General features: G+C 38.4%; 1 protein-coding gene across 6 annotated transcripts in view; it reads left to right on the top strand.

Annotated features, from left to right (window-relative positions):
- MEGF10 (multiple EGF like domains 10) overlaps nucleotides 1-7283 on the top strand; it is a 536959-nt gene extending 529676 nt beyond the window's left edge. For 5 of the 6 annotated variants that reach the window (XM_081504085.1, XM_081504088.1, XM_081504087.1 and 2 more), the window contains 3 exons: nucleotides 1848-1892; nucleotides 3109-3315; nucleotides 4818-6210. In XM_081504085.1, the coding sequence (XP_081360211.1) occupies nucleotides 1848-1892; nucleotides 3109-3315; nucleotides 4818-5002 (437 nt within the window). In that variant the 3' untranslated portion in view covers nucleotides 5003-6210. Of the gene's footprint in view, nucleotides 1-1847; nucleotides 1893-3108; nucleotides 3316-4817; nucleotides 6211-7015 lie in introns of those variants that run through there. The other variant, XM_081504090.1, reaches the window with a different exon arrangement.
- Nucleotides 7284-25070: the final 17787 nt, after the last annotated feature.

Below are 25070 nucleotides of genomic sequence, written 5' to 3'. Positions count from 1 at the left end.
ATAGTTATTTGAATATTCATCACAAGTTACCACTTTACTTTCTGTTTTTAATCTAAATCCATGACATTCTATTAAAGAATAATTGTAGATACCCTGGAATGCTTATAGATAGACTGCCGCTGAGGGTATTGTGACACACGACATGTTATAGTAATTGATTGGTGCAGCCACTATGGAAAGCAGTATGGAAGTTCCTTAAAAAACTAAAAATAGAGCTACCATATGGTCTAACAGGGCTTCCCCAGTGGCTCAGTGGTAAAGAATCTGCCTGCCAACACAGGAGATGTGGGTTAAATCTCTTGGTTAGGAAGAATGCCCTGGAGAAGGGCATGGCAACCCACTCTAGTATTCTTACCTGTGAAATCCCATGGACAAAGGAGTCTGATGGGATATACTCCATGGGGTCACAAAGAGTCAGACACCACTGAAGTAACTGTGCACATATGCATGCACACGTGATCCAACAATCCAACTCTTGGACATATATCCAGATAAAACTATAATTCAAAAAGATACATGCGCCCCCACATTCATAGTAGCATTATTCAAATAGCCAAGACATGGAAGAGACTTAAATGTCCACCGACAGATGAATGGATAAAGATGTGGTATGCATGTGTATATACTACATATGGAATACCATTCAGCCATCAAAAGAATGAAATACTACATTTTCAGCAACATGGGTGGACCTAGAAATTATCATACTATGTGAAGAAAATCAATCAGATAAAGACAAATACCATATGATGTCACTTATATGTGGAATCTTTAAAAATGATACACATGAACTTGTTTACAAAACAGAAATATACCCACAGACATAGAAAACGAATTTATGGTTACCAAAAGGGGAAGAGGGTGGGGCGAGGAATAAATTAGGAGGAGTCTGGGATTAGCAGATATAAACTATTATATGTAGACTACAAAGCCCTACTGTATAGGGAAAGTGCAGACGTTAATCATACAGTCGTGTCTGATTCTTTGTGAACCCAAGGACTGTAGCCCACCAGGTTCCTCTGTCCATGGAATTCTCCAGGCAAGAATACTGGAGTAGATAGGTATCCATTCCCTTCTCCAGGGGATCTTCCCAACCCAGGGATCAAACCTGGGTCTTCTGCATTGCAGGCAGATTCTTGAGGAAACTATTCAATATCTTATAATAACCTATAATGAAAAAGAATATATGTATAACTGAATCACTTTGCTCTACCACAAAAACTGACACATCATAAATCAGGTATATGTCAGCAAAATCCATTTTTTAAAAAATTACTGACATCTATATTGACACCTCAGCATTTACAATGCCTTTCCATATGGTCTGTTTCACTTTATATTCACAACAACCCTGTGAGGCTTAGAAGGTGAGTTGTGTTTTCCCTGTTTTAGAGATATGAGAATTGAGGCTCATCAAGTTGAACGTCTTGCGTAAAGTCATGCAGCTAACAAGTGATGAAGTCCCAGTCCGTTGTCTCAGGTCTGCCTGGCTGTGTCCTTTCCACTGAGCAACCTTGAATCAAGTCAACCTTATGGATTCATTGGTTCCTCAATGTCTACCTCATGTTGACCAGCCTTTCCCAAGCCACTGAAACAGGCAGGAGAATGCTCAGGACGATACATAACATTTTGTTAACTCTGAAGTTCTGACACATCTGGCCCAAGTGATCTGGTGTCAAGGTTTGGAAAACAGCAGCCTTGGTTATTTCTTGCAGTGGGGAGACTGTGGGTGCCCGAACCATCATGCTCCAGTGACTTGAGAGTATTAGATGGGTTTTCTCTTTCTTTTTTTTTTTTTCTCTTCCTTTCAGTTCTCACTGGATGCTTTTTTTCTTCCTTTGTCACAGGCGCTTTTGGACTCGACAGAAGTTATATGGGAAAATCCTTGAAAGGTATTGCCTGAATTTGCAGAAGAAATACATTTATCAGAATCACAATTTAAAATATTTTTTAATCTCAGAGACAGAAATAATTTGTTGAACCAGCAAAATTGGCACAGTAGAGAAAAGGTAGCATTGTTGCTGTGGTACGTGTGTGCTAAGTTGTTTCAGTCATGTACGACTCTTTGTGACCCCATGGACAACAGCCTGCCAGGCTCCTCTGTCCATGATATTCTCCAGGCAAGAGTATTGGATCTTCCTGACCCAGGGATCGAACCTGCGTCTCTTATGTCTTCTGCATTAGCAGGTGAATTCTTTACCACTAGTGCCACCTGGGAAGGCAGTTAGTGTGCTAAATTACTCCAACAAACACACAGCCAGGTTGGACTGCCAGCAAGGGTGTGAACGTAGGTAGATCCTGTTAGAGCAGAAGTTTTAGAGAACCAAGATCTCAGTTTGCTGGGAAAACATGCATAATTCCCCTCAAAGAAATATGGCTTATGGAGAGAGAGAAATATGAAGAAGGAAGTAGCAGGGAAAAAAGGAAGAAGTCAGTCTGGTTACATGTTCACTGAAGCCAGCTTTTTGAGAAGAATTTGAATAATAACTTCATATGCCCAGACCTGAGGTTTTACGAGGAAGCCTTACAGCACAGGTGCCCTCCTCACCATCAAAATAGAACCTCCTTGTGCTCCTGGAGCCAGCAACATATGGGGTCTTGATCAAAGCCTTTGAGGATTCAGAGACTATTAGTAAAATAGAGTGGAATTAATTTTATTTGAGTGTGATAATAAAAGGGGATTTCCTGGTGACTCAGCTGGTAAAGAATCCACCTGCAATGTGGGCGACCTGGGTTCGATCCTTGGGTTGGGAAGATCCCCTGGAGAAGGGAATGGTTACCCACTCCAGTATTCTGGCCTGGAGAATTCCATGGACTGTATAGTCCATGGGGTCTCAAAGAATTGGAAAATGAAATCAAATCCATGATGTTTACACTGATCCTCACCTTGGAGAGGAGCCAAGATTACCTTGTGGATGGGTAATTTTATAGCAGATTTTCTCCAAAACAAGTGGAAAATGGATAGTATTCTTTTCATTGTTAGAAATGATAGAAAACTAGGTGCAAAGAAAAAGAAGTAATCTGTCCAAGTCAATTAATCGCCAAGAAAATAAATGACGTTGCCCATGAAATAGCATTTGCTTTTCACCCCTCTATCTCTCTTCACAGACCTGGGAAAGCATTCTGAATATAATTCAAGTAACTGCTCCCTAAGCAGTTCTGAAAACCCATACGCCACTATTAAAGACCCACCTGTCCTTATTCCCAAACACTCAGAGTGTGGTTATGTGGAGATGAAGTCACCAGCACGGAGAGATTCCCCATATGCAGAGATCAATAACTCAGCTTCAGCCAACAAGAATGTCTATGAAGTTGGTAAGTTTTCTTAACCAAAGAAAGAATCTAGTGAATGGGAATATTCTTTTGAAACAATTTTAAAGTCCTTGAGAATTCAGTAGTTGCAGTTCATATACATTTTATTGGAAATAATGGTCTGTATTTTAAATTCAGCCTGTGTTTATGGTGATCACATTAGTTGGTGTCAAATGAACTTTCCAGGAAAAATACTATTTCGAAAAGTCAAAGTAGGTTTTTTTCTTACCTCCCTGGTTATCCATCTTTTGTTTTGTAACCATAGTGAATATTTTAGCATGCATGTGGAACAGCATATGTATCATATTAGCTAATATGTTGAGTTAGCCAAAACAAATGGTTCAAGTGGATTAAACAGATGGTTCCATTTCCTGGTTGCATCCATTATTCCAATATAATGCTTTTAGCAGAATTTTAACAATTTACTTTTATATTTGTCTAATAGATCAGTAATATTCCCAGCTGTGAATCTGACACAAATTAATAAGAATTCAATTAATATTAGAGTTATTTTGATTGCCCCTTGCACATCCATTTGAGGAAAGCTAAAACATACCAGAGCTATCCTGGGCTAGATAGTAGAGCTTTATATTTTCATTTTTCTTTCTCCATATATTTCCCAGTATTTATGATTTGAACCTAAAAAAATTCTCTATTCTAGTTGATCCTTGAACAACATGGGTTGGAACTGCATGAATCCACTTACACACGGATTTTTTTCACTAGTAAATGCTACACTTCTACGCATTCTTCTGTTGGTTCAATCCAAGGATGTGAGATGGTAAATAGTGGGGCCAGTTTTAAAATTAACTGTGGATTTTCAGTTGTGGTGGGTTGGGTTTATGTGTGGAGCACTCCTAACCCTGAGTTGTTCAAGGGTCAACTGTACTTGTAAATGAAGTGACTTATTTAACGCTAGTCACTAGTCATTCATTTTATGCCATAGAAATGTCACAGAAAGATATGTAGCTCTTTTTAAAGTTTTAAGACAGCTTTTTAAAATGGAAACCAGGATGAACTAAATTTATTTTTGGAAGGGAGCAGCAGATCCCTTTTGAATTGTCCCCTAAGCCCACCACTGTGAGATAGGAACGCAACTGAAAGCCTAAATCCTGGCTCCTAAAGCTGTGAACTTGTTACTCGTTTCCATGAATCAAGTGATCACCAAAGGACCTTGTTGTTGTTACCTGTACAGGAAGGGGCTTGGACTAGATTATCTCCCAGGTTTTGCAGACAGTGATTCATGTCCAGGGTTTCTTTATATTCCTTTGATGTCTTCATCCCAACCACACAGTCACCCTTTGCTCTGAACATCATTTGTAAGTGTCAGTGGGTTACCAACCACAGAGTAGTCACCTCTGTGGGATTATACAAGGATTGTTTTTTAAAATACTTTCTTATATTTTTATGAACGTTCCTCTGGTGTGTTTGATACTTGCATGAAATGCCACATTGTATATTTTTAAAATTTCCATTATCAATTTATGTGTCCCTGGTTATCACAGAACCTACAGTGAGTGTTGTCCAAGGAATATTCAGCAATAATGGGCATCGCACCCAGGATCCATATGACCTCCCAAAGAACAGTCACATCCCTTGCCATTATGACCTGTTGCCAGTTCGAGACAGTTCATCCTCCCCCAAGCAAAAGGATGGTGGCAGCAGCAGCAGCAGCACCAGCAGTGAATGACACCAAAGACCACTGGGTAGCCACTGGACCCCTTTCCATAACTGCAGTCAGTTCTTCTCCATCCTCAAGTTTGCCACCCTATGTGAATGTTAATCTGCTTCATAGGCAATTGTTGGCCATGAACCAGAAAGCTCAAAGCTGAGGCTAACTGACCATAGGTCCTTCTTATACAGGTGGCTCAGAAGGAGATATCAATGTGATTTCCCATTTTTGTTAGTATTAGAACTGCATCCATGAAGCATGACTTACTGTAAAATCTTGGCTAAAAGCATGACCGTGCAGGACTCTTTCAGAGACATGGGTTGCAGTGGATGTTGGTATTGTTGCTTGAAAAATTAAAATTTAAATATTTTCTTTCTCATTTGCATCATAGAGTTGTACCTGGGATTGTGCAGTTTACCGTGAAATTTACTGCATTAAAGTGTCACATGCTCAACACATAGAAGAAAAGGGCCATCTCATTGAGTCCTTATTGTTTAACTTTTTTCAGCAGGACTCATTATTGTGAGGATAATAGGAACCCAGCAGGAAACATTCTGTCAAGTGACATTACTGGACAGACTCCGAATAAACTCTAGAGGTGCAGAGCAAATTTACTTATGAAAACTTTGGACTTTTTTTTGTAGGATGAGGAAATGTACATTTAGAATTACTTTAGAGGTAATAGAATTACTGCAACAATGAATACACAAATGTGCCAGACAGAGATGCTTCTCTGTTTCTCGGCCCATTTTAGATCCATGACATTATTCTGATCACTGTCCCAATCATACACATTCACCACTTGAGATCCATAACATATCAATAATTATTTCATACATACAGAAATGAAATAATTTTATTTTTGACAGATTGAATTGAATGGGTGTCTAATGATTGGAAAAGGTTGTAAATGTTAGGTGTAAGATGATGCTTAAGTTTTGTAAGCCATTAGTAATACATGCTGTAATATAGAATTAGCAGAAAATTTTGATTAACTTTTCCCTAGAAGTGACCGAAATATTTTTGTGCATATTTGAGAAAAGGGCACTTTCCTTTTATTAATTGTTGATTTAGAGAAACTATGCTTAAGCTGGTCTTTTGCATTGCTAATATGACATGTACCCCATTTTTCATTAATTTGTATTTCCATTTTTAAGTTGTATATTCTATGTTTTGTAGTGTTTGGATTGTTAATGAAAAAAATATTATATGTTTATTGTTTCTTGTGTTATGGCCACTTTTCTTTTTGCTTCAGAAAAATGCATTGCTCTTGTTTCTTTTATAGGGAAGAGAAGAAGATATATAAATCGAATCCATTAAAATTGGGCATTACTAAAATAGTATAGTAACAAGTAAATGGTTTATAATGGACATGGAGAAGCATTTAAGTATTCCAAAATGGAGTTCCTCTTGATCTGTGGGTCCTGAGTTTTGGTTAAACCAAAGGGAAGAGGAATGGGGAGTCATTGTCACTGAGCGAGTACCACAGACTGATCTTACTAAAGATCTTCATTAGGGTGATCATATAATCAATTATCCAAACTAGGACACTTTTGAAAGTAAATGAAGGCATTATGAATAATTATCCTGCAGTGGGCTTAAATGTGCACTGTAACAGGCAAACCAGAAGAGATATTCATCTTGTGCATTCTTAATGTAGTTAACATTTTTCAGTCTAATGGAGTTACCTCAGGAGAATGCCGATTCCATGCAAGGAAACCAGTTTCTCTTTGACCTACCTGAGCAACCTGAAGGGCTGAAAGCTGAATGAGGAAGCAATTTTGTAAGAGAAAACAGTGGCCATCCATCTTTTAAAGACATGAATACCTATGCGGTGTCCTGTATCAGTGAGTCAATTCACAAATACGTATTGTACTCCCATTCTGCCAGTAGTATACAGAAGGCATTGTTCTTGCCAGTTACCGAGTTGGGATATCCTGTGCTTTCATGTCACACACCTGCACCTCTGATGTGGGTTTGATCAGGTGGATGAGAGAACAAATATACTTCTTTGATGGCTGTTTCTTTCAGGGAACTTCAAAGTTAATTCAAGGAAATGGGAATTACCCGGAACACACCTTAGAAACAATTTATTTCAACAGTGACCTGCTGGTTGGCCGTTGATTCTAGGGAATAGAGATCTAATTGAGACAATTGGGTCTATAACCACATAGGAGTCCTTTTTGGTAAGAAAAAAGAAGACAGCTTTCTGCTTCTAAGATTCATCTCTTCAGAGCTCCGTGGTAAGTTGAGAATTCCCCATTACTCCCTGGAGATAAGTTAAAAAAAAAAAAAAACACCTTTTTTTTTTTCTCATTCCCCTATTTTTAAAAAATTGAAGCTTCATGTTCCAAGGCAACAGCGATGTAAATAGAAAACCGAGGAAACAGAGGCAGGTCCAGAGGGGCACTGATATCCCTCCCTGTGCGATCTTTCTGACAGATCGCCTCCTCAGGATGGCTGATGTCCTAAAACGACACTTGGACCGGAGGCAATTCTTACACATAGCATTGTGGATATTGTAAAACTACATGCTATATTTGAAGAGATCTAGTTGAAAGGTAAAAAATTTCTAGATACTTTGATAAAGACTTGGGTAAAGATACCTTTGGGTAAAAACACTTTTGTCAGAATGAGAATTGGAGACAAAAGAATCTGACAATTTTCCCCCTGAAATTACAGTATTTTGGGCTTTTTCAGATATATCAAATTTGATTTAATGGTAATGTTATGCTTTGTACATAGTGAATCTGTTTCCATGACGTTTGAAAGTGAAGTAGCTCAGTCATGTTCGACTCTTTGCAACCCCATGGACTGTAGCCTGTTAAGCTCCTTTGTCCATGGGATTTTCCAGGCAAGAATACTAGCGTGGATTGCCATTTCCTTCTCCAGGGGATCTTCCCAATCCAAGGATCTAACCCGGATCTCCTGCACTGCAGGCAGACTCTTTACCATCTGAGCCACCAGGGAACCCATGTTAATTTGGAACCTTAAAAATAATCTCTTCTCTATATCCTATAGTGGTCAAAGCAATGAATGAGCTTGGTGACATGTAGCAAAAGCCATTCATGTAGGGATGTCAGCCAAACTATTATACTTTCTCTAGAGGTTGATGTATCAGAAAATGTATAACCTATTTGTATCTCTATATAAATACATCAAAACTGGCCCAAATGACAGTTTGTATGCTTGCTTTAATACAGAGAAAATTATTTGTAGTTAATTATATGATAAAGAATATTTCATAATTATTTACAATGTTTGATATAAATTTCTCTCCTATGCTATAGCAGTAATGTTAACAGGGAGCTTAATGTGTTTTCATTATCCTTGTGGAAAATTATTCACCAAATTCAGGAAAACCAATGTGGAATTTTATAATAGGACAGTTATCAATCCCAAACAAATCCATTAGCACAATGACTACATGTTGTGAGAAATGCAGACAACTTTATGAAAATGTAACCATTTTGACCTCAAAGAGTCACAATAATAGTTATCAATTATTGGGATTTTAAACTATAAATATTACAAGAGTTGCAAAGGGTATTACAATACCATTTAGGGTTCATGTCAATGTTAGTTCGCTTATCACTTAAAATGAGATGAAATGATTAGAAAAATTGAGTTTTAAGGTTATGTCTTTTAAATAATAGATCTCCTAGCTTTAAGTAACATGTCTTAATTATTCATATTAAGTATTTAAGAGGTGTGTTGGTCTTAAAGGCTTTATGTCATGGACGTGTATCTAGATGTGTAAGTGTGAATCACATGGTTTAGATGGGTGTTTGTCTAGTAACTAAAGATGTACGACCAGTTGCTGTTTTAGGGTATCCTTAATACTGATGCCTAACACTATTCTGTCTATTCTAGTTCAGTATTTAGTCTAGGCTTCCTTTTGATATGAACAAATCACAATATATATTTTTAAAAGGAAAATAATTAAAACATATTAGGATGTATGTGATTGAAGCAAACAAAAAATGCTTTCAGTGTTAAAATATCTCTTTTCCCAAAGATGATTAAACTTTCATCAGTATTAGCCAACATTCTTATTTATATGACCAAATGAGTTTGTAGATTAATGCAATAAACTTTCTAATAAAAACTTTAAAGTAGTGTTTATTTCTATGTTTGATTGTATTGTTAATTAAAGAGGAGAAAAAACTTATGATGCTACTGAAAAAAGTTTAATATTTTTTCACATGTGATCCCTTAGCACTATATGTATTAAAAAAAAAACTATATTTTATTATATTTAATTGCTTATATACCTGCTTTTTCTCCAGATCATTTGTTCTTTAAAGACAGAGGCAACGTTTTTGTTCATATTTGAATCCCTGGAACCCAGGTTAGTGCCTGAGATTCAGGTCTCTGTAAAAAACTTCAGGTTATCTTATGTGAATTTGCTTTTTAAATCTCAGTAAACTATTGTGCTTCATTTTATAATTTAAAATTTTTTGGAGGTCTCACTTTATAGCTGGAGAAGGAAATGGCAACCCACTCCAGTATTCTTGCCTGGAGAATCCTGTGGACAGAGGAGCCTGGTGGGCTGCTGTCCAGGGGGTCGCATAGAGTCGGACACGACTGAAGTGACTTAGCATGCATGCATGCATGAGTGCCAAGAGCAGTTGGGGCTTCAGAGATATAGAAGACGTGTGCCCAAGTAGTTCATTATTTCATGAAAGGAATTAAGCATCTACTTTAGCTGCATGACTTTGGTAAGTTACTTAACTTCTCAGGACCTTGGTTTCTATATTATAATATGTTGGAAATAATAGTACCTATTACAAAGGGTTTTGTGAGAATTTAATAACTTTAATTATACCTACGAAACACTTACTTTAGTGCCTCTTACATAGTAGATAGTTGGAAAATGTTAGCTATCATAACTATTATGAAAAGTTATCTAAGGATCGGAGCCAGTTTGCAATAACCAGGTAAATGATGAAGCTAGTAAATCAAAAGTAAGCATTTAATGAATATTATAAAAAAAGTACATGATTGTGTGAATGTATCCTGATCTATTTTTTTACTACAAAAATATTCCATGCATATTTAGTTTCTAGAGATATAATTTAGAAAAGCCATAATAATATAATTTCACCTTCCAGTGATATGTTATCTTCCTAGGATTTGAGAATGATTTTTAAACTTTTGGTTGTGGGTTTGTGGGTAGATAGTGACCTAACGTCACATTCCCATCCTGGAGAATACAGCATCCAAAAAGTCAAAGGCTGACCTTGGCAACCTGATGAGGTTCCACACACAGTGAGACATCAAGTCCTTGAAAGAAGGTGCAGGTGGAAGGACAACTGGGAGTTGATGGGGCTGCACTGTGGGGAAGGGAGTGTGGGGAGAGCCTGCTGAACTGTATGAGTACACGCATGCTAAGTTGTTTCAATTGTGTCTGACTCTTTGTGATCCCATGGACTGTAGCCTGCCAGGCTGTCCTGTCCATGGAGCTCTGCCAGCAAGGATACTGGAATGGGTTGCCATTCCCTTCTCCAGGGGATCTTCCCAACCCAGGGATCAAACCTGAATCTCTTGCATTGACAGGCAGATTCTTTACTGCTGAACTACCAGGGAAGCAAAGCATATAATTATAGGACCAGAGTGAGTTTCCTAGAACTGAAGATAAGGATTTCTCAATTTGAAAATTTAATCAGTTCAGTTCAGTCGCTCAGTCATGTCCAACTCTTTGCAACCCCATGGACTGCAGCATGCCAGGCTTCCCTGTCCATCACCAACTCCCTGAGCTTGCTCAAACTCATGTCCATCGAGTCAGTGATGCCATCCAACCATCTCATCCTCTGTCGTCCCCTTCTTTTCCTGACTTCAGTCTTTCCCAGCATCAGGGTCTTTTTCCAATGAGTCAGTTCTTTGCATCAGGTAGCCAAAGTATTGGAGTTTCAGCTTTAGCATCAGTCCTTCCAATGAATATTCAGGACTGATTTCCTTTAGGATGGACTGGTTGGATCTCCTTGCAATCCAAGGGACTCTCAATAGTCTTCTCCAACACCACAGTTCAAAACCATCAATTCTTCAGCGCTCAGCTTTCTTTATAGTCCAACTCTCACATCCATACTTGACTACTAGAAAAACCATAGCTTTGACTAGATGGACCTTGGTTGGCAAAGTAATGTCTCTGCTTTTTAATATGCTATCTAGGTGGTCATAACTTTTCTTCCAAGGAGCAAGCATCTATTAATTTCATGGCTGCAGTCACCATCTGCAGTGATTTTGGAGCCCCCAAAAACAAAGTCTGTCACTATTTCCATTGTTTCCCCATCAATTTGCTATGAAGTGATGGGACCAGATGCCATGATCTTAGTTTTCCGAATGTTGAGTTTTAAACCAACTTTTTCACTCTCCTCTTTCACTTTCATCAAGAGGCTCTTTAAGTTACTGTTTGCTTTCTGCCATAAGGGTGGTATCATCTGCGTATCTGAGATTATTGATATATCTCCTGGCAATCTTTATTCCAGTTTGCGCTTCTTCCAGCCCAGCGTTTCTCATGATGTACTCTGCATAGACGTTGAATAAGCAGGGTGACAATATACAGACTTGATGTACTCCTTTCCCTATTTGGAACCAGTCTGTTGTTCCATATCCAGTTCTAACTGTTGCTTCTTGACCTGCATACAGTTTTCAGGAGGCAGGTAAGATGGTCTGGTATTCCCATCTCTTGAAGAATTTTCCACAGTATGTTGTGATCTACACAGTCAAAGGCTTTGGAGTAGTCAGTAAAGCAGAAGTAGATGATTTTCTGGAATTCTCTTGCTTTTGCTATGATCCAGCGGATGCTGGCAATTCAATCTCTGGTTCTTCTGCCTTTTCTAAATCCAGCTTGAATATCTGGATGGCTCATGTACTGTTGAAGCCTGGCTTGGAGAATTTTGAGCATTACTTTGCTACTGTGAGAGAAGAGTACAGCTGTATGGTAGTTTAAACATTCTTTGACATTACCCTTCTTTGGGATTGGAATGAAAACTGACCTTTTCCAGTCCTGTGGCCGCTGCTGAGTTTTCTAAGTTTTCTGGCATATTGAGTACAGCTCTTTAACAGCATCATCATTTAGGATTTGAAATAGCTCAACTGGAATTCCATCACCTCCGCTAGCTTTGTTTGTAGTGATACTTCCTACAGCCCACTTAAAAATTTAATAGAAGAATGTAAAAACAAAAAATATGGTAACTACTGAGAAATGCAGTCAAGAAAAGATTTCAAAAATGGTAAGTATGAGTAAGAGAATCAGGAAAGACTCATCCAAGAGACCCAGTAGTGAGACAGAAGGGAAAACAATTGAAGTAGTAACCAAAGAAATATAGAACAAAAATTCCATAATCTATACCCTTGTGTACTGTGAATCTTTCAGTTTTTTAGATCTTTCTTTCAGATATTGAAGGATCTACTGGGCAAATGAAAGAGAATTAATGAAAAAAACAGGGAGACAGATAAGTCCTGATGATTTTTCTGAACTCTTAAGACTGGAAAAAATTAAAATGGTACAAGTAGAATTAACAGAGTGCTTACAAAGGTAAGATATATTGAATAGAGAGAGTGTAGGGTGGAAGCAGGAAAGGGGAGGAGACCAAGGTGGGAAAGGATAAAAGACTGCTGACATGTTCTCAGGCCTACTATGCTTCTGCAGCAGCAGCTCCTCTCTTCTTAGGACAGCATGACTACTTGACAGGAGATTGTTAAATAGCCCTATTTCATTCTGCTTGAAATCTCTGATCCAGTTGGCATAGATCAGGAAGAGACTGTGGCGACAGGAAGAGAAAAAGGGCTCTATGTGACGGACTGGCACAGGATAAGCTAGAAATACCAAACCACCAGCCAATCATCCTTTGGTGGTAACGGTTTAGTCATTAAGTCATGTCTGACTCTTGCAACCCCATGGACTGTAGCCCACCAGGCTCCTCTGTCCGTGGGATTCTCCAGGCAAGAATACTGGAGTGGTTTGCCATTTCCTTCTCCAGGTGATCTTCCTAACCCAGGAATCGAACCCCAGTCTCCTGCACTGCAGGCAGATTCTTCACTGACTGAACTATTGGAGAAGCCCAGTCATCCTTTACTGAATTGCTGTTAAGGAATCAGCGAACGTGTATATGGCTGTCGGCTTATGGTGGGTAGTACTTCCTCCTATATTGATGGCCTGGACTTATTTACTGATGATAAAGCAATAGGAAAATCCACATAAGCCTTGAAGTAGCCAACCTGCCACAGTATGTTTGATGATTGGCATATGATTGAGAAGTTTATGGAGCAAGTGATCTTTCAATATGTAAGAGCAGAACTTGAAGTCCATTAATTTCTTAAAACCTCCACTAAATACTCCACAAATAGAGAGAATACTGCTAGACTGATGCTTCAGCCTTTCCCTTTTCTAGGCTTCTGCCTAACCTTCTGCCTGTAAACAGGCTAGTTTAGCTGCATCTTGTATATTAGGACAAACAGGAGAAGATAGGAACACTAACTTCTCTGAAGGTCCAGCTATGACCAGGGACTTGAGACATTGCATCCCAAGGGTTCTATTCTAATAGAACTTTAGATGCCATATTGAAATCAAGGTAAAGAATTTAATGGTTGTGGATGAAAGCCAAAGTTTATTTATATAGAATTCATTTTATATCCCATGCAGATTTGGAGGTTCATGCTTGAGTTCTACCAAGCATGCCACACCACAAAGGTTTACGAAGAAAGTGGTGCTACTATTTGTCATCACTTTCCAATAATCAGAATCATGTTTTAAGATTGATTTTATGGTTAATGAAAAGGAGACTTTCTTATAACCTATTCCATATAGATGACCTGGCTTGATAATAATATAGTATTTTATATTACATAATAATATAGTCAATATATCCACATGCAACTGTAGAGGAAAGTTACAATGATTAACTAATGAATGAAATGGCTTCTGCTTACTTTGGCAATGCCAGGTTTGACTTTGTTATTCCTCAGCATTTTTTTTAGATGACTTGGAAATGTTGCTCCTTCTGTCCCATTCTACAATTGCCATAATTCTTGACGAGATCTAAAGGTTCAGGAAGCTAGTAACATAAAGGGATATAGGATAACTACAGCCTGTCTAGCAAAATATTTTAAAATTTTATTTCAAAGCTTAAGTCAGGTCTTTGATATTTTGCCCACAAAGCTGAGAGCCCCAGTTCCAGAGGTTTTGGATGTCAAGAGCAGTTCCACTGAATTTTCTGGCAGGTATTGCTAGGGAGTTTATTTTAGTGGGAAATGTTACACTCAACTTCTCCCAGTCTTTACATCCATGAACCTTCTATCACAGCTCAGTTGTGCCATATGCTGGTCTTCATTCTGTGCCCAGATCCTCCCCCATCTTCTTCTTCCCCACACTTCTCCCCATCTCTCCCTTTGTCCCCATGTTGCCTGCACAAAATTTTCTCCAAGGCCTTGCTTTCCGTGGGCTGCTCTCAGGCAATGATTGAGTGCAGGAAGGAAACCAAGGAAAGCCCTTAACTTTGAAATGAGGAACTCCTCTGATGGGTGACTTTGGCTCAAAGACTCGCCACTGGGCTGACCTGAACTTTCTTAAAACTGTGCTTGTACTCTAGGATCTTCCTTCTGTCTCTGCTTCACAGGACTGGACTTGCATCAGCCTAAGGAGAATATAGAATGGGGCCATATTAATACCCCAAGTATTTTGAGGTAAAAATATGTGTTGTGAAATCTGCCCTGTGCAAACACATCTGTCTGGTCTGCTTTATGGTGGCACTCTGTTCTGTTACTTAAATTCATGGCTCTTTTCTTTCCTTGGTCTCAGCCTAGTGACCCCAGTGGTACGCTGGTAAATGTTTAACAGTCAGCTCTCAGAAAAGAATGAAAAAGCAGGGATTTGTAGCATTCTCCCAATTTCATTTTCCTAATGAAAATACATCCGTTTAAAATAAAAATAATTCTAAGCTTAAAAAGTTTCAGTTTAGTATTTCTACTTGCTGAGTAGGTGGGCGTTGCTAAGTATCAATTGCTGTCCTTTATGTTTGAATTGTGGCCATATATTTAGTAAGTTTAACATTTTTATGAATATTTTATTTGTACTGTAGGTAGATTTTCTTTTCTGGTAGAAAACAAACTAGAGTGGAGTCACTTGACCAAGGTAATTTTAAAACATCAGAATGAAAGGCAGGATTTTTCTTACCTGCCTGAGATGTTGAAAGAGAACCTTGAGGGGCTAAGCTGAAATGTTGATCTTCAGAAAGAATGTATTATTTTAAAGGGATAAAAAGAGGTGAGAAAGCTGGGAAAACATGCCGAGGCTGAAAATACTGCTGTTTTCCCTCACAGCGAAAAGTATAAGGTGATTACCAATGGATACCCTTAAACCTAGAATGGGGCCATATTAATCACTAGAAAATGTCTTTTGGATATGAAAAGAGCACTGTTTCATTTAGTAGGGTAACCAGTTCTTCTATTAGCTGAGCACCTGGTATAAATAAAATAGGGTTTCATAAAGTAATTCTGATTGAACAAACACATGTAAGAACATGATGTGCTTCATTAATGCTTTGCAAATGTGCGTGCTCATTCGCACAGTCACATCCGACTCTAACTTCATGGACTATAGCCTTGCCAGGTTTCTCTCTCCATGGGATTTCCCAGGCAAGAATACTGGAGTAGGTTGCCATGTCCTCCTCCAGGGACTCTTCCCAACCCAGGGATCGAACCCGAGTCTCCTACTTGGCAGGTGGATTCTTTACCACTGAGTCACTGGGGAAGCCCTCATTAATGCTTTGGACACTTTTAAAGCAAAAGTCAGTATTAAAATCATGAAAAATAAAAAGTCACAGTGCCATGAAACAAAAGCTTAAAGACTAAGCATGACATTTTAAAACATAGCCATGTAACTCTATATATTACATAATACAAATTTCCTCCTTGGTAGTTACTGGTTCTAAAGGCAGACTGATTTAAGTCAAGACAGCATCTCTAAAAAAAATTTTGTCACAGCCCAAGGTGATTATTTCAAGGAAAACTTTGCTTGGTGTTTACATCCTGAATTAGTCATTAAAACAAAAAGCTAGACTCACTACTTTTTAGTCAGAGCTCTTATATTGTAAGAAATTGGTTCAGAAGCTAAGAGAAAATCAGTTCTCCCAGGAAAACCTCAGAGGAATTTTGGAAAACCAGCAACTGCTCTGAGAGGCAAGGAGTGCAGTGACCCTTACCCAATGACTCGTGACCTCAGCTCTTATGGGTGTAATCAGCCAGTACCCGAATCCTCTAGTCCTAGTGGATTTCTTCTTGACGTTTTTACTCACAGCTGTTCTCAGCATCTTGTTACCTAAAGCACATCGAAGTGGAGCCTGTTACTTGCGTGTAACCATTACATTGTTGACTACAGTAGATGGCCTGCAGCCTTTCTTAATAGAATTGGAAGATGTTCCTTGATTTCTCTCTGCTAGTCTACAGAAGATCGTCTCAACCTTCTGTGAACTCCTTCCCTACATCCATCCCACTGCATGCAGACCACACCATCTCTTCCAAGTGACATTGCTTCATATTGCAAAGAAAATATTGCTAGTATGTTTAAGGGATTCTGACATCAATTCCATGGTTAATTACAGTTGCAGTAAGTCTCCCTGTTTATTTTACACAGACATTACTATCTTCACTGTCTGCTTTTGCAGTGCTTTATTAGTGGTTTTAATGTGATTACTTTAAATTCTTTGTCTGAATGACAACATACTCTTAAGTCAATATCATTTGAGAATGATAGGAAGAAAGGAAGAAATATGGAGTGGCAGGATTGGTGATTTTCAGTTTAGACACCTGTGATCTTGATCATGAAAGTTCATTTTACTTGGCTCTAGTCTATTCACCTGAAAAGATACACTGTTATTCATAGAATTGGCATAAGATGTAAAGTATATATTTGAAATCTCCAGGTGAATGTGCCACTTACTGGAAAATAATATAAAATAACTTGGAGATGTTGAAACATCTTGTTGAAGCTCAAATTTACCAAAATTATCATTGTAGGAAGAAGGGATATAAACATAATTTTCTAGAATTTGTAGAATGGTATAAGATACGTTTCTGGGGTGATTAGACATTTAGTAGATTCTTAGTCATTGGTGGACACTAAGGATAGGAAAGGATAAACTAATGGTTCCAAATCCTGATTTAACCTGTTCAGCTCTAAGATGAACCTTCTGGGTAGCTCTGTTTAAATCCCTTTACCTTCCACCATAGGAGTGACATCTGGTGTTTCCAACAACTGATGACATCAGAGAAATAAGGGTGGGGAAAAAATGTCCATGAGATAATTTGTGGAAAAGTCCTAACCTTTGTGGAATGATGCTGCTGTGAAAACAACAATTATTTTAGTACAAGGATAATCTCATGTTAGGAAACTATTTTTAAATAAATTAATGAACTTTGTTTTTTAAAACGGTCTTGCTGCTGCTAAGTCGCTTCAGTCGTGTCCGACTCTGTGCGACCCCATAGACGGCAGCCCACCAGGCTCCGCCATCCCTGGGATTCTCCAGGCAAGAATACTGGAGTGGGTTGCCATTTCCTTCTCCAGTGCATGAAAAGGAAAAGTGAAAGTGAAGTCGCTCAGTCATGTCTGACTCTCAGCGACCCCATGGACTGTAGCCTACCAGGCTCCTCCATCCCTGGGATTTTCCAGGCAAGAGTACTGGAGTGGGGTGCCATTGCCTTCTCTGAAAACGGTCTTAGGTTTACATCAAAATTGAGCATAAAAGTACATAGAGTTCCCCCAAAAATGTTCCTGTTGTACCACTTCCCTGATATCAATAGCCTCACCAAAGTGGTACATTTATTACTATCGATGAACCTACATTGGCACATCATTATGATTCAAAGTCTGTAGTTTACATTAGGGTTCATTCTTGCTGCTGTGCATTTTATGGGTTTTGACTAATGTACATACAAGTATAATGACATTTACCCATCATTGTGGTATTGTACAGAGTAGTTTCACAGCCCTAAAAATCTTCTGTGTTCTACCTATTCATTCCTCCCTCGCCACTAACCCCTGACAACCACTGATTTTTTACTCTCCCCATTGTTTTGCACTTTCTGGAATGTCGTATAGCTGGAATCATATGTCTGTAGCTTTTTCAGATTGGCTTCTTTCAGTTGGTAGTATGCATTGAAAAGCTTCCTCCATATCTTTTCATAGCTTGGTAACTCATTTCTCTTTGGTGTTAAATAATACTCCACTATGTGGATGAACCACAGTTTATCCATTCACCTGCTAAAGGACACCTTTATTGCTTCCAAGTTTTGACAGTTATAAATAAAGCTGCAATAAGTATCTATGTGCAGGTTTTTGTGTGGGCATAAGGTTACAATTCATTTAGATGAAAGCCAAGGTGTGTAATCATTGGATTGTGTAGCAAGTAAATGTTCAGTGTTGTAAAAAACTGTCAAACTGTCTTTCAAAGTGGCTGGTCATTTTGCATTGTCACTTACAGTGAATGCGTTTCCCTGGTGGCTCAGTGGTAAAGAATCCACTTGCCAATGCAGGAGATTTGGGTTGGCTCTCTCAGTTGGGAAGATCCCCTGGAGAAGGAAATGGCAACCCACTCTAGTATTCTTGCCTGGGAAATCCCATGGACAGAGGAGCCTGGCAGGCTACAGTCCATGGGATCTCAGAGAATTGGACACAACAACAACTGAACAAAAACAACACATAGTTGATTTAGTGACTTATCTGCTCATTCTTTTGATATTGTCTTTTGCAGAGCAGAAGTTTTTAATTTTAATGAAGTCCAGCTTATCAATTATTTCTTTTATGGATCATATCTTGATGATGAATCTAAACAGACATCATCATATCCAAGATCATCTAGGTTTTTTCCTATGTTATTTTATAGGAAGTTCATAGTTTTGCATCTTATATTTAGGTCTGTGATCCATTTTGAGTTTAACTTTTGTGAAGGGTGTAGTCTTTGCCTAGATTGATTGTTTCCTAGTGGATGTCCAGTTGTTCTGGCACCATTTGTTGAAAAAACAACCCTTGCTCCATTATATTGCCTTTGTTTCTTTATCAAAGATCGGTTGACTATATTTATGTGGCTCATTGCTGTGCTCTCTATTCTGTTCCAGTTGGTCTGTCTATTCTTTCACCAACCTTCTCCACTTCATCTGTAGGTTTGTGTCTGACATTAATTTGGGGGGAAATTCTTGATTATTGCTTAAATACTGTCTGTTTCTTTTCCTTTTGCTATTCCCATTATGCATAGCTGTCCCACAGTTCTTAATATTCTGTTCTGTTTTTTCTTTCTCTTTGCTTTCAAGTTTTAGAAGTTCTATTGTCATGGTCTCAAGCTCAGAGGTTCTTTCCTTAGCTGTGTTCAGTCTACTGTGAACCTGTCAAATGCATTTATTTCTGTTACAGTGTTCTTGATCTCTAGCATTTCTTTTTGATTCTTTCTTAGAATTTCCATTTATCTGCTCATATTATACACCTGTTCTGGCATGTTGTATATTTTGCCATTAAATACCTTAAATACCTTTTAAAATTCCTGGTCTGGTAATTCCAACCTTGGTGCCATGTCTGACTCTGGTTCTGATGCTTGTTCATCTCTTCAAACTTTGCTTTTGCCTTCTACTATGCCTCATAATTTTTTGTTAAATGATGTGCATGAGGTATTAGGTAAAGGGAACTGAGATAGATAGGTCTTCAGTAATGCAGTGATGAAGTATGGAGGGAAGGGGAGCATTCTCTTTTTTAACTTTTTATTTTATATTGGAGTATAGCCAATTAACAATGTTGTGATAGTTTCAGGTGGACAGCAACTGAACTCAGCCATACATATACATGTATCCATTCTCTCCCAAACAGGGGAAGCGTTCTTTAATTCTGTGATTGGTCTCAGCTTTTCCTGAGCCTTGCTTCTGAGCTGTGAACTTCACAGGTGCTCTCAATTTTTTGGTGGGACAAGTTGATGAGAAAAGGCTGAAATTTCCCTCCTGCCAGGTCAGGTGTGTGGGTTCTCAGTTGCTTAGTCATGTCCGACTCCCTGCTAGGCTCTTCTGTCCGTGGAATTTTCCAGGCCAGAATACTGGAGTGGGTTGCCATTTCCTCCTCCAGGGGATCTTCCCAACCCAGGGATGAACCACGTTTCTTGTGTCTCCTGGATTGGCAGGTGGATTCTTTACCACCGTGCCACCTGGGAAACCCCCAAGTCAGATAGGCTCTGATAAAAGCCGAGCAGGTTAGGCTGGGGTTAATTAGTTTCTCCTGAGGTAAGCTTGTTAAGGGCGTGCTCTGGTGTGTTGCAAAATGGTTCCCCTACCCCACACCCCGTTAGAAGCTGGAGAGGGTTTTTCTCTGATATTCACTGTGAGAACCTAGTCTGAGCTCCTGGAGCTCATGAAAGCGTGGAGGTCCCCCATGACTGGGTCCCTCTGGAGTTTTTAATTCTCAGATTTGTCCACACTGAGCCTCCAGCAGTTCACTAACTGCAGTTCGGGTTTTTCTGCCTCAGCACTGCTTCCTGCAGCCGTTTCTGCTCTGGTGAGTCATGACTCTCTCTAACCGTCTATCTCTTCAGTTTTAAGAGAAGTGGTCTGCTCTGTGACCTCCCTTTTCTGATGGATTTAAGAACAATTGCTGATTCTTTAGTCTGTTTGACTTTTTACTGGTTATTAGAATGAAGTGGTGACTTCTAAACTCCTTACATGCAGGCCTGGAAGCTGGAAGTCTCCAGTACCATTTTTATATCAAGTAAATTTTGACTTTTTAAAACTATGACTGTGAAATTGTGTTGCAAACAAATGCTGGATTTTTCTTTCCTCTTGAATGTGCCAAAGATCCTTATTCCTTGGTTCAGTACCACATTAAGAGGAGCCTGCTTTGTTTTACTGGAAATTTTCAATTATTAACATTTCAGCTGTTTTGATAATGGAAAAAATGTGCATTTTGAAAGTTTCATTTTAGTATTTCATGTAATGGTTTCCATGTGTATGGTGCAGAGTGAAATGTTGTACGTTTAGAAAATTATTTTTACCCTTTGGAAGCTTCTAGTCTAAATTGAATTTTCTTCCTTGTATGTGGGAACCATTCTCTCTGGTGTTTGATGGCAAAGCCAGGAGGAAAACTATTAATGTGTTTCCTCAGTAACTGGTACTTCATAAATCCATGAAAAGTTCTAAAATATTAAAATGCAACTATGCATCCCAAGAATAAGATTCACAAATTTATTTAGAAACAGCCACTAAAATCATTGTAATCAGACATTTCTTTCACATCTTGAGTCAGTTATTATCTAAGTTACTACTCAGGTAATCAGCTTTTACTTATTCATTTGAACAAGTCTAAAATTCATTCAGACTTTCCAATTCGACACTTTTTCCCTCCTGATTTTCTTATCCAAACATGTATGGAATAATGGCTGAATCCTTTCCTGTCGAAACCCTGCTGGGCAATAAATCACTTTCTGTTTTGAGCAACAAGTGATTTCATTTATCTCTGATCAAGACATTCAAATAGTTGCATAAATTAGTAAGACAAACCCAAGGGAAATAGGGCTCGGGATACCTCTGTTAACCTTTTATTTCTCTGCAATTTTTTTCAGTTACCTGGTGCAGTGGTCTTATGACTTTTTGATACTTGCTGCCATCTCTGCTATCAGCAGGGTTTTGCCTAGATTCAGCATCATATGTGATCTATTCTAAGTTTGGGGTTTTTTTTTTAAGTATTTCCATGGCCTAAATAAAAATGAAGTATGGTCATTTACCACTTTGAAAGCTAAAGATTTTTTTCACAGTTTTTCAGCACATCAATGAGATGGGGCTGGGCTTTTTTTTTTTTTAAACCACTAGTCCACAGCTCAAAGCTCTCATTGGAGAGTAAAGTCTGACCACATCCACACAGATTCAGTGCCCCAGGTCTTGACTGTTTTTCTTAGCATCATAAAGTTTCTCTGAGGCAGCTAATATGAAATGCAGGAAGTCCAAGCTCATGATAACTTGGCAGTTTCCACCGAAGGGCTTTGAATTCTCATGGACCAAAGTTCAGTCAGAAATCAAATGAGTTATCCAAGAAGTGAAATTGTGCCTCAATACAAACTCAGGGAGGAAGAGAAATCTTTCCAAATATTGAACAAAGAACCTTAGTTCCTTTCATAGGTTTGTGTCTAATCAGTGGAGAAACTCAACATGGATTAATAAACCAATGTGCACAGGTATCTTGTCAATATCCGCTGTGTGGTCTCTAACCCAGCAAACATTCCTATGTGTGGTTGTCCAGGTCAGAGGAGATGGAGAGAGGTAAAAGGCAGTTTGTCTTGAGTTTAGCTTCGGTCACTTCTGGCTTAGCTATGAGCATGTATGTCTGAACTGGGATGCGTTATGAAGATATGCTTGGATATAAAGAGTTTCCTAGACATCTGGCCTGGCAATAGTTGTGAATTTTTAGTAAAGAGCAATTAATTTGTCAGTTTCTAATGCACTTTTTAAAATTTCTACTTTTTCAGTTTCCTCTTTCTTTCACAATTTTTGAATTTAATTTTTATTTTATATTGAGATATAGCTGATGTACAATGTTGTGTTAGTTTCAAGTGTATAGCTGTGATTCAGTTGATCATATGCATGTATCCATTCTTCTTCAGATTTGTTTTTCATATAGGTTAAAACAGAATATTGAGTAGTTTCCTATGCTATTCAGTAGGTCATTGTTGGTTATCTATTTTATATACAGTAGTGTATATATGTTAATCTCAAACTCCTAATTTATCTCTCCCTACCCTGTTTCCCCTTTGGTCACCATAAATTTGTTTTTGAAGTCAGTGAGTCTGTTTGTTTTGTAAATAAGTTCATTTGCATCTTTTTTTAGATTCCTCATATAAGTGATATCATGTGATATTTGTCTTTGTCTGACTTAATTCACTTAGTATGATGATCTCTAGGTCCAACTATTTTACTGCAAATGGCATTGTTTCATTCTTTCTTGTGGTTGAGTAACATTCCATTGTATATATATACCACAACTTCTTTATCCATTCATCTACCAATGGACATTTAGGTTACTTCCATGTATTCACTATTATAAATAGTGCTGCAATGAACGTTGAGTTGCATGTATCATTTTGAAGTATGGTGTCCTCTGGATATTTGCCTTGGAGTGGGACTCCTGGATCATATGGGAGCTCTACTATCAGTTTTATAAGGAACTTCTATACTGTTCTCCGTGTTGGTTGTACCAGTTTACATTACCATCCACAGTGTAGGAGGGTTCCCCCCACCCCAGCATTTATTATTTGTAGAATTTTTGATGATAGCCATTCTGACTGGTGTGAGGTTATAACTCACTGTGATTTTGATTTGCATGTCTCTAATAATTACTGATGTTGAGCACATTTTCATGTGCTTTTATTGATTGGGTTGCTTGTCATTTTGTTATAGAGCTTCATGTGAGTTGTATGTATATCATGGAGATTAATCAGTTGTTGGTTGTATCATTTGCAAATATTTTTTCTCAGTGGTTTCCCTTGCTGTGTTGTGCAAAAGCTTTTAAGTTCAATGAGGTCCCATTTGTTGATTTTTGTTTTTATTTTCATTACTGTAGGAGGTAGATCCAAAATGATATTGCCGTGATTCATGTCACAGAGTGTTCTTTCTATGTTTTCCTCTAAGAGTTTTATAGTATCTTGCCTTACATTTAGGTCTTTAATCCATTTTGAGTTTATTTTTGTGTATGGTTTTAGCATGGAGAAGGCAATGGCAACCCACTCCAGTACTCCTTCCTGGGAAATCCCAGGGATGAAGGAGCCTGGTAGGCTGCAGTCCATGGGGTCACAAAGAGTCGGACACGACTGAGCGACTTCGCTTTCACTTTTCACTTTCATGCACTGGAGAAGGAAATGGCAACCCACTCCAGTGTTCTTGCCTGGAGAATCCCAGGGATGGAGGAGCCTGGTGGGCTGCCATCTATGGGGTCGCACAGAGTCGGACACGACTGATGCGACTTAGCAGCAGCAGGTGTTAGCAAGTATTCTAATTTCATTCTTTTACATGTAGCTGTACAGATTTCCTAGCACCACTTATTGAAGAAACTGTCTTTAATTCAGGTATATTCTTTCCTTCTTTATCATGGACTAATTGACCATAGGTGTGTGGGTTTATTTCTAGACTTTCTGTCCTGTTTTATTTATCAGTATGTCTGTTTTTGTGCCAGCACCATATAATTTTGATGACTGATGCTTTGTAGTATATTCTCAAGTGAGGAAACCTGTTTCTTCCAGCGCTTTTTTCCCCTCAGGATTGCTTTGGCTTTTCAGGGTCTTTTGCATTTCCATACAGATTAAAACTTTTTTCCTAGTTCTGTGAAAAGTGCCATTATTCTTTTGATAGAGATTGCATTGGATCTGTAAATTGCTTTGGGAATTGCTTTGGGTAATATAGTCACTTTCACAATATTAAATTTTCCAATCCAAGAACGTGGTATATCATTCTTTCTGTGTCATCTTTGATTTCTTTCCTTAGTGTCATGTAGTTTTCAGAGTACAGGTCTTTTGCCTCCTTAGGTAGGTTTATTTCCAGGTACTTTGGTCTTTTTGATGCAATGGTAAATGGGATTTTTTTCTTAACTTCTCTTTCTGATCTTTCATTATTAGTTCATAGAAATGCAAGAGACTTTTGTGTATTAACTTTGTATCCTGTAACTTTATTGAATTCATTGATGAGTTCTAGTAGTTCTCTGATAGCATCTTAAGGGTTTTCTATGTATAATATGTCACCTACAATGCTGATTTGAATTCTTTTCCAATTTGAATTCCTGTTATTTCTTTCTCTTCTCTGATTGCCATGGTGAGGACTTTCAAATAATCTATATTGAGTAAAAGTGGTGACATCTTTGTCTTGTTCTTGATCTTAGAGGAAATGCTCTCAGCTTTTCACCATTGAGAATGATGTTGCTCAGTCGCTGAGTCTGAACAACCCCATGGATTATTGCATGCCAGGCTCCTCTGTCTTCCGCTATGTGGAAGCAACACATGTCCATTGAGTTGGTGTGATTAACCAACTCATTCTCTGCTGCCCGCTTCTTTGGCTTCAATCTTTAACAGAATCAGAG

The sequence above is a fragment of the Giraffa tippelskirchi genome, chromosome 6, assembly GCF_054371585.1.
Source record: "Giraffa tippelskirchi isolate mGirTip1 chromosome 6, T2T-mGirTip1v1.2.pri, whole genome shotgun sequence".
Lineage (NCBI taxonomy): Eukaryota > Metazoa > Chordata > Mammalia > Artiodactyla > Giraffidae > Giraffa > Giraffa tippelskirchi.
The sequence above is the reverse complement of the archived record's forward strand: the minus strand, read 5'-3'. Positions and strand labels throughout refer to the sequence as shown.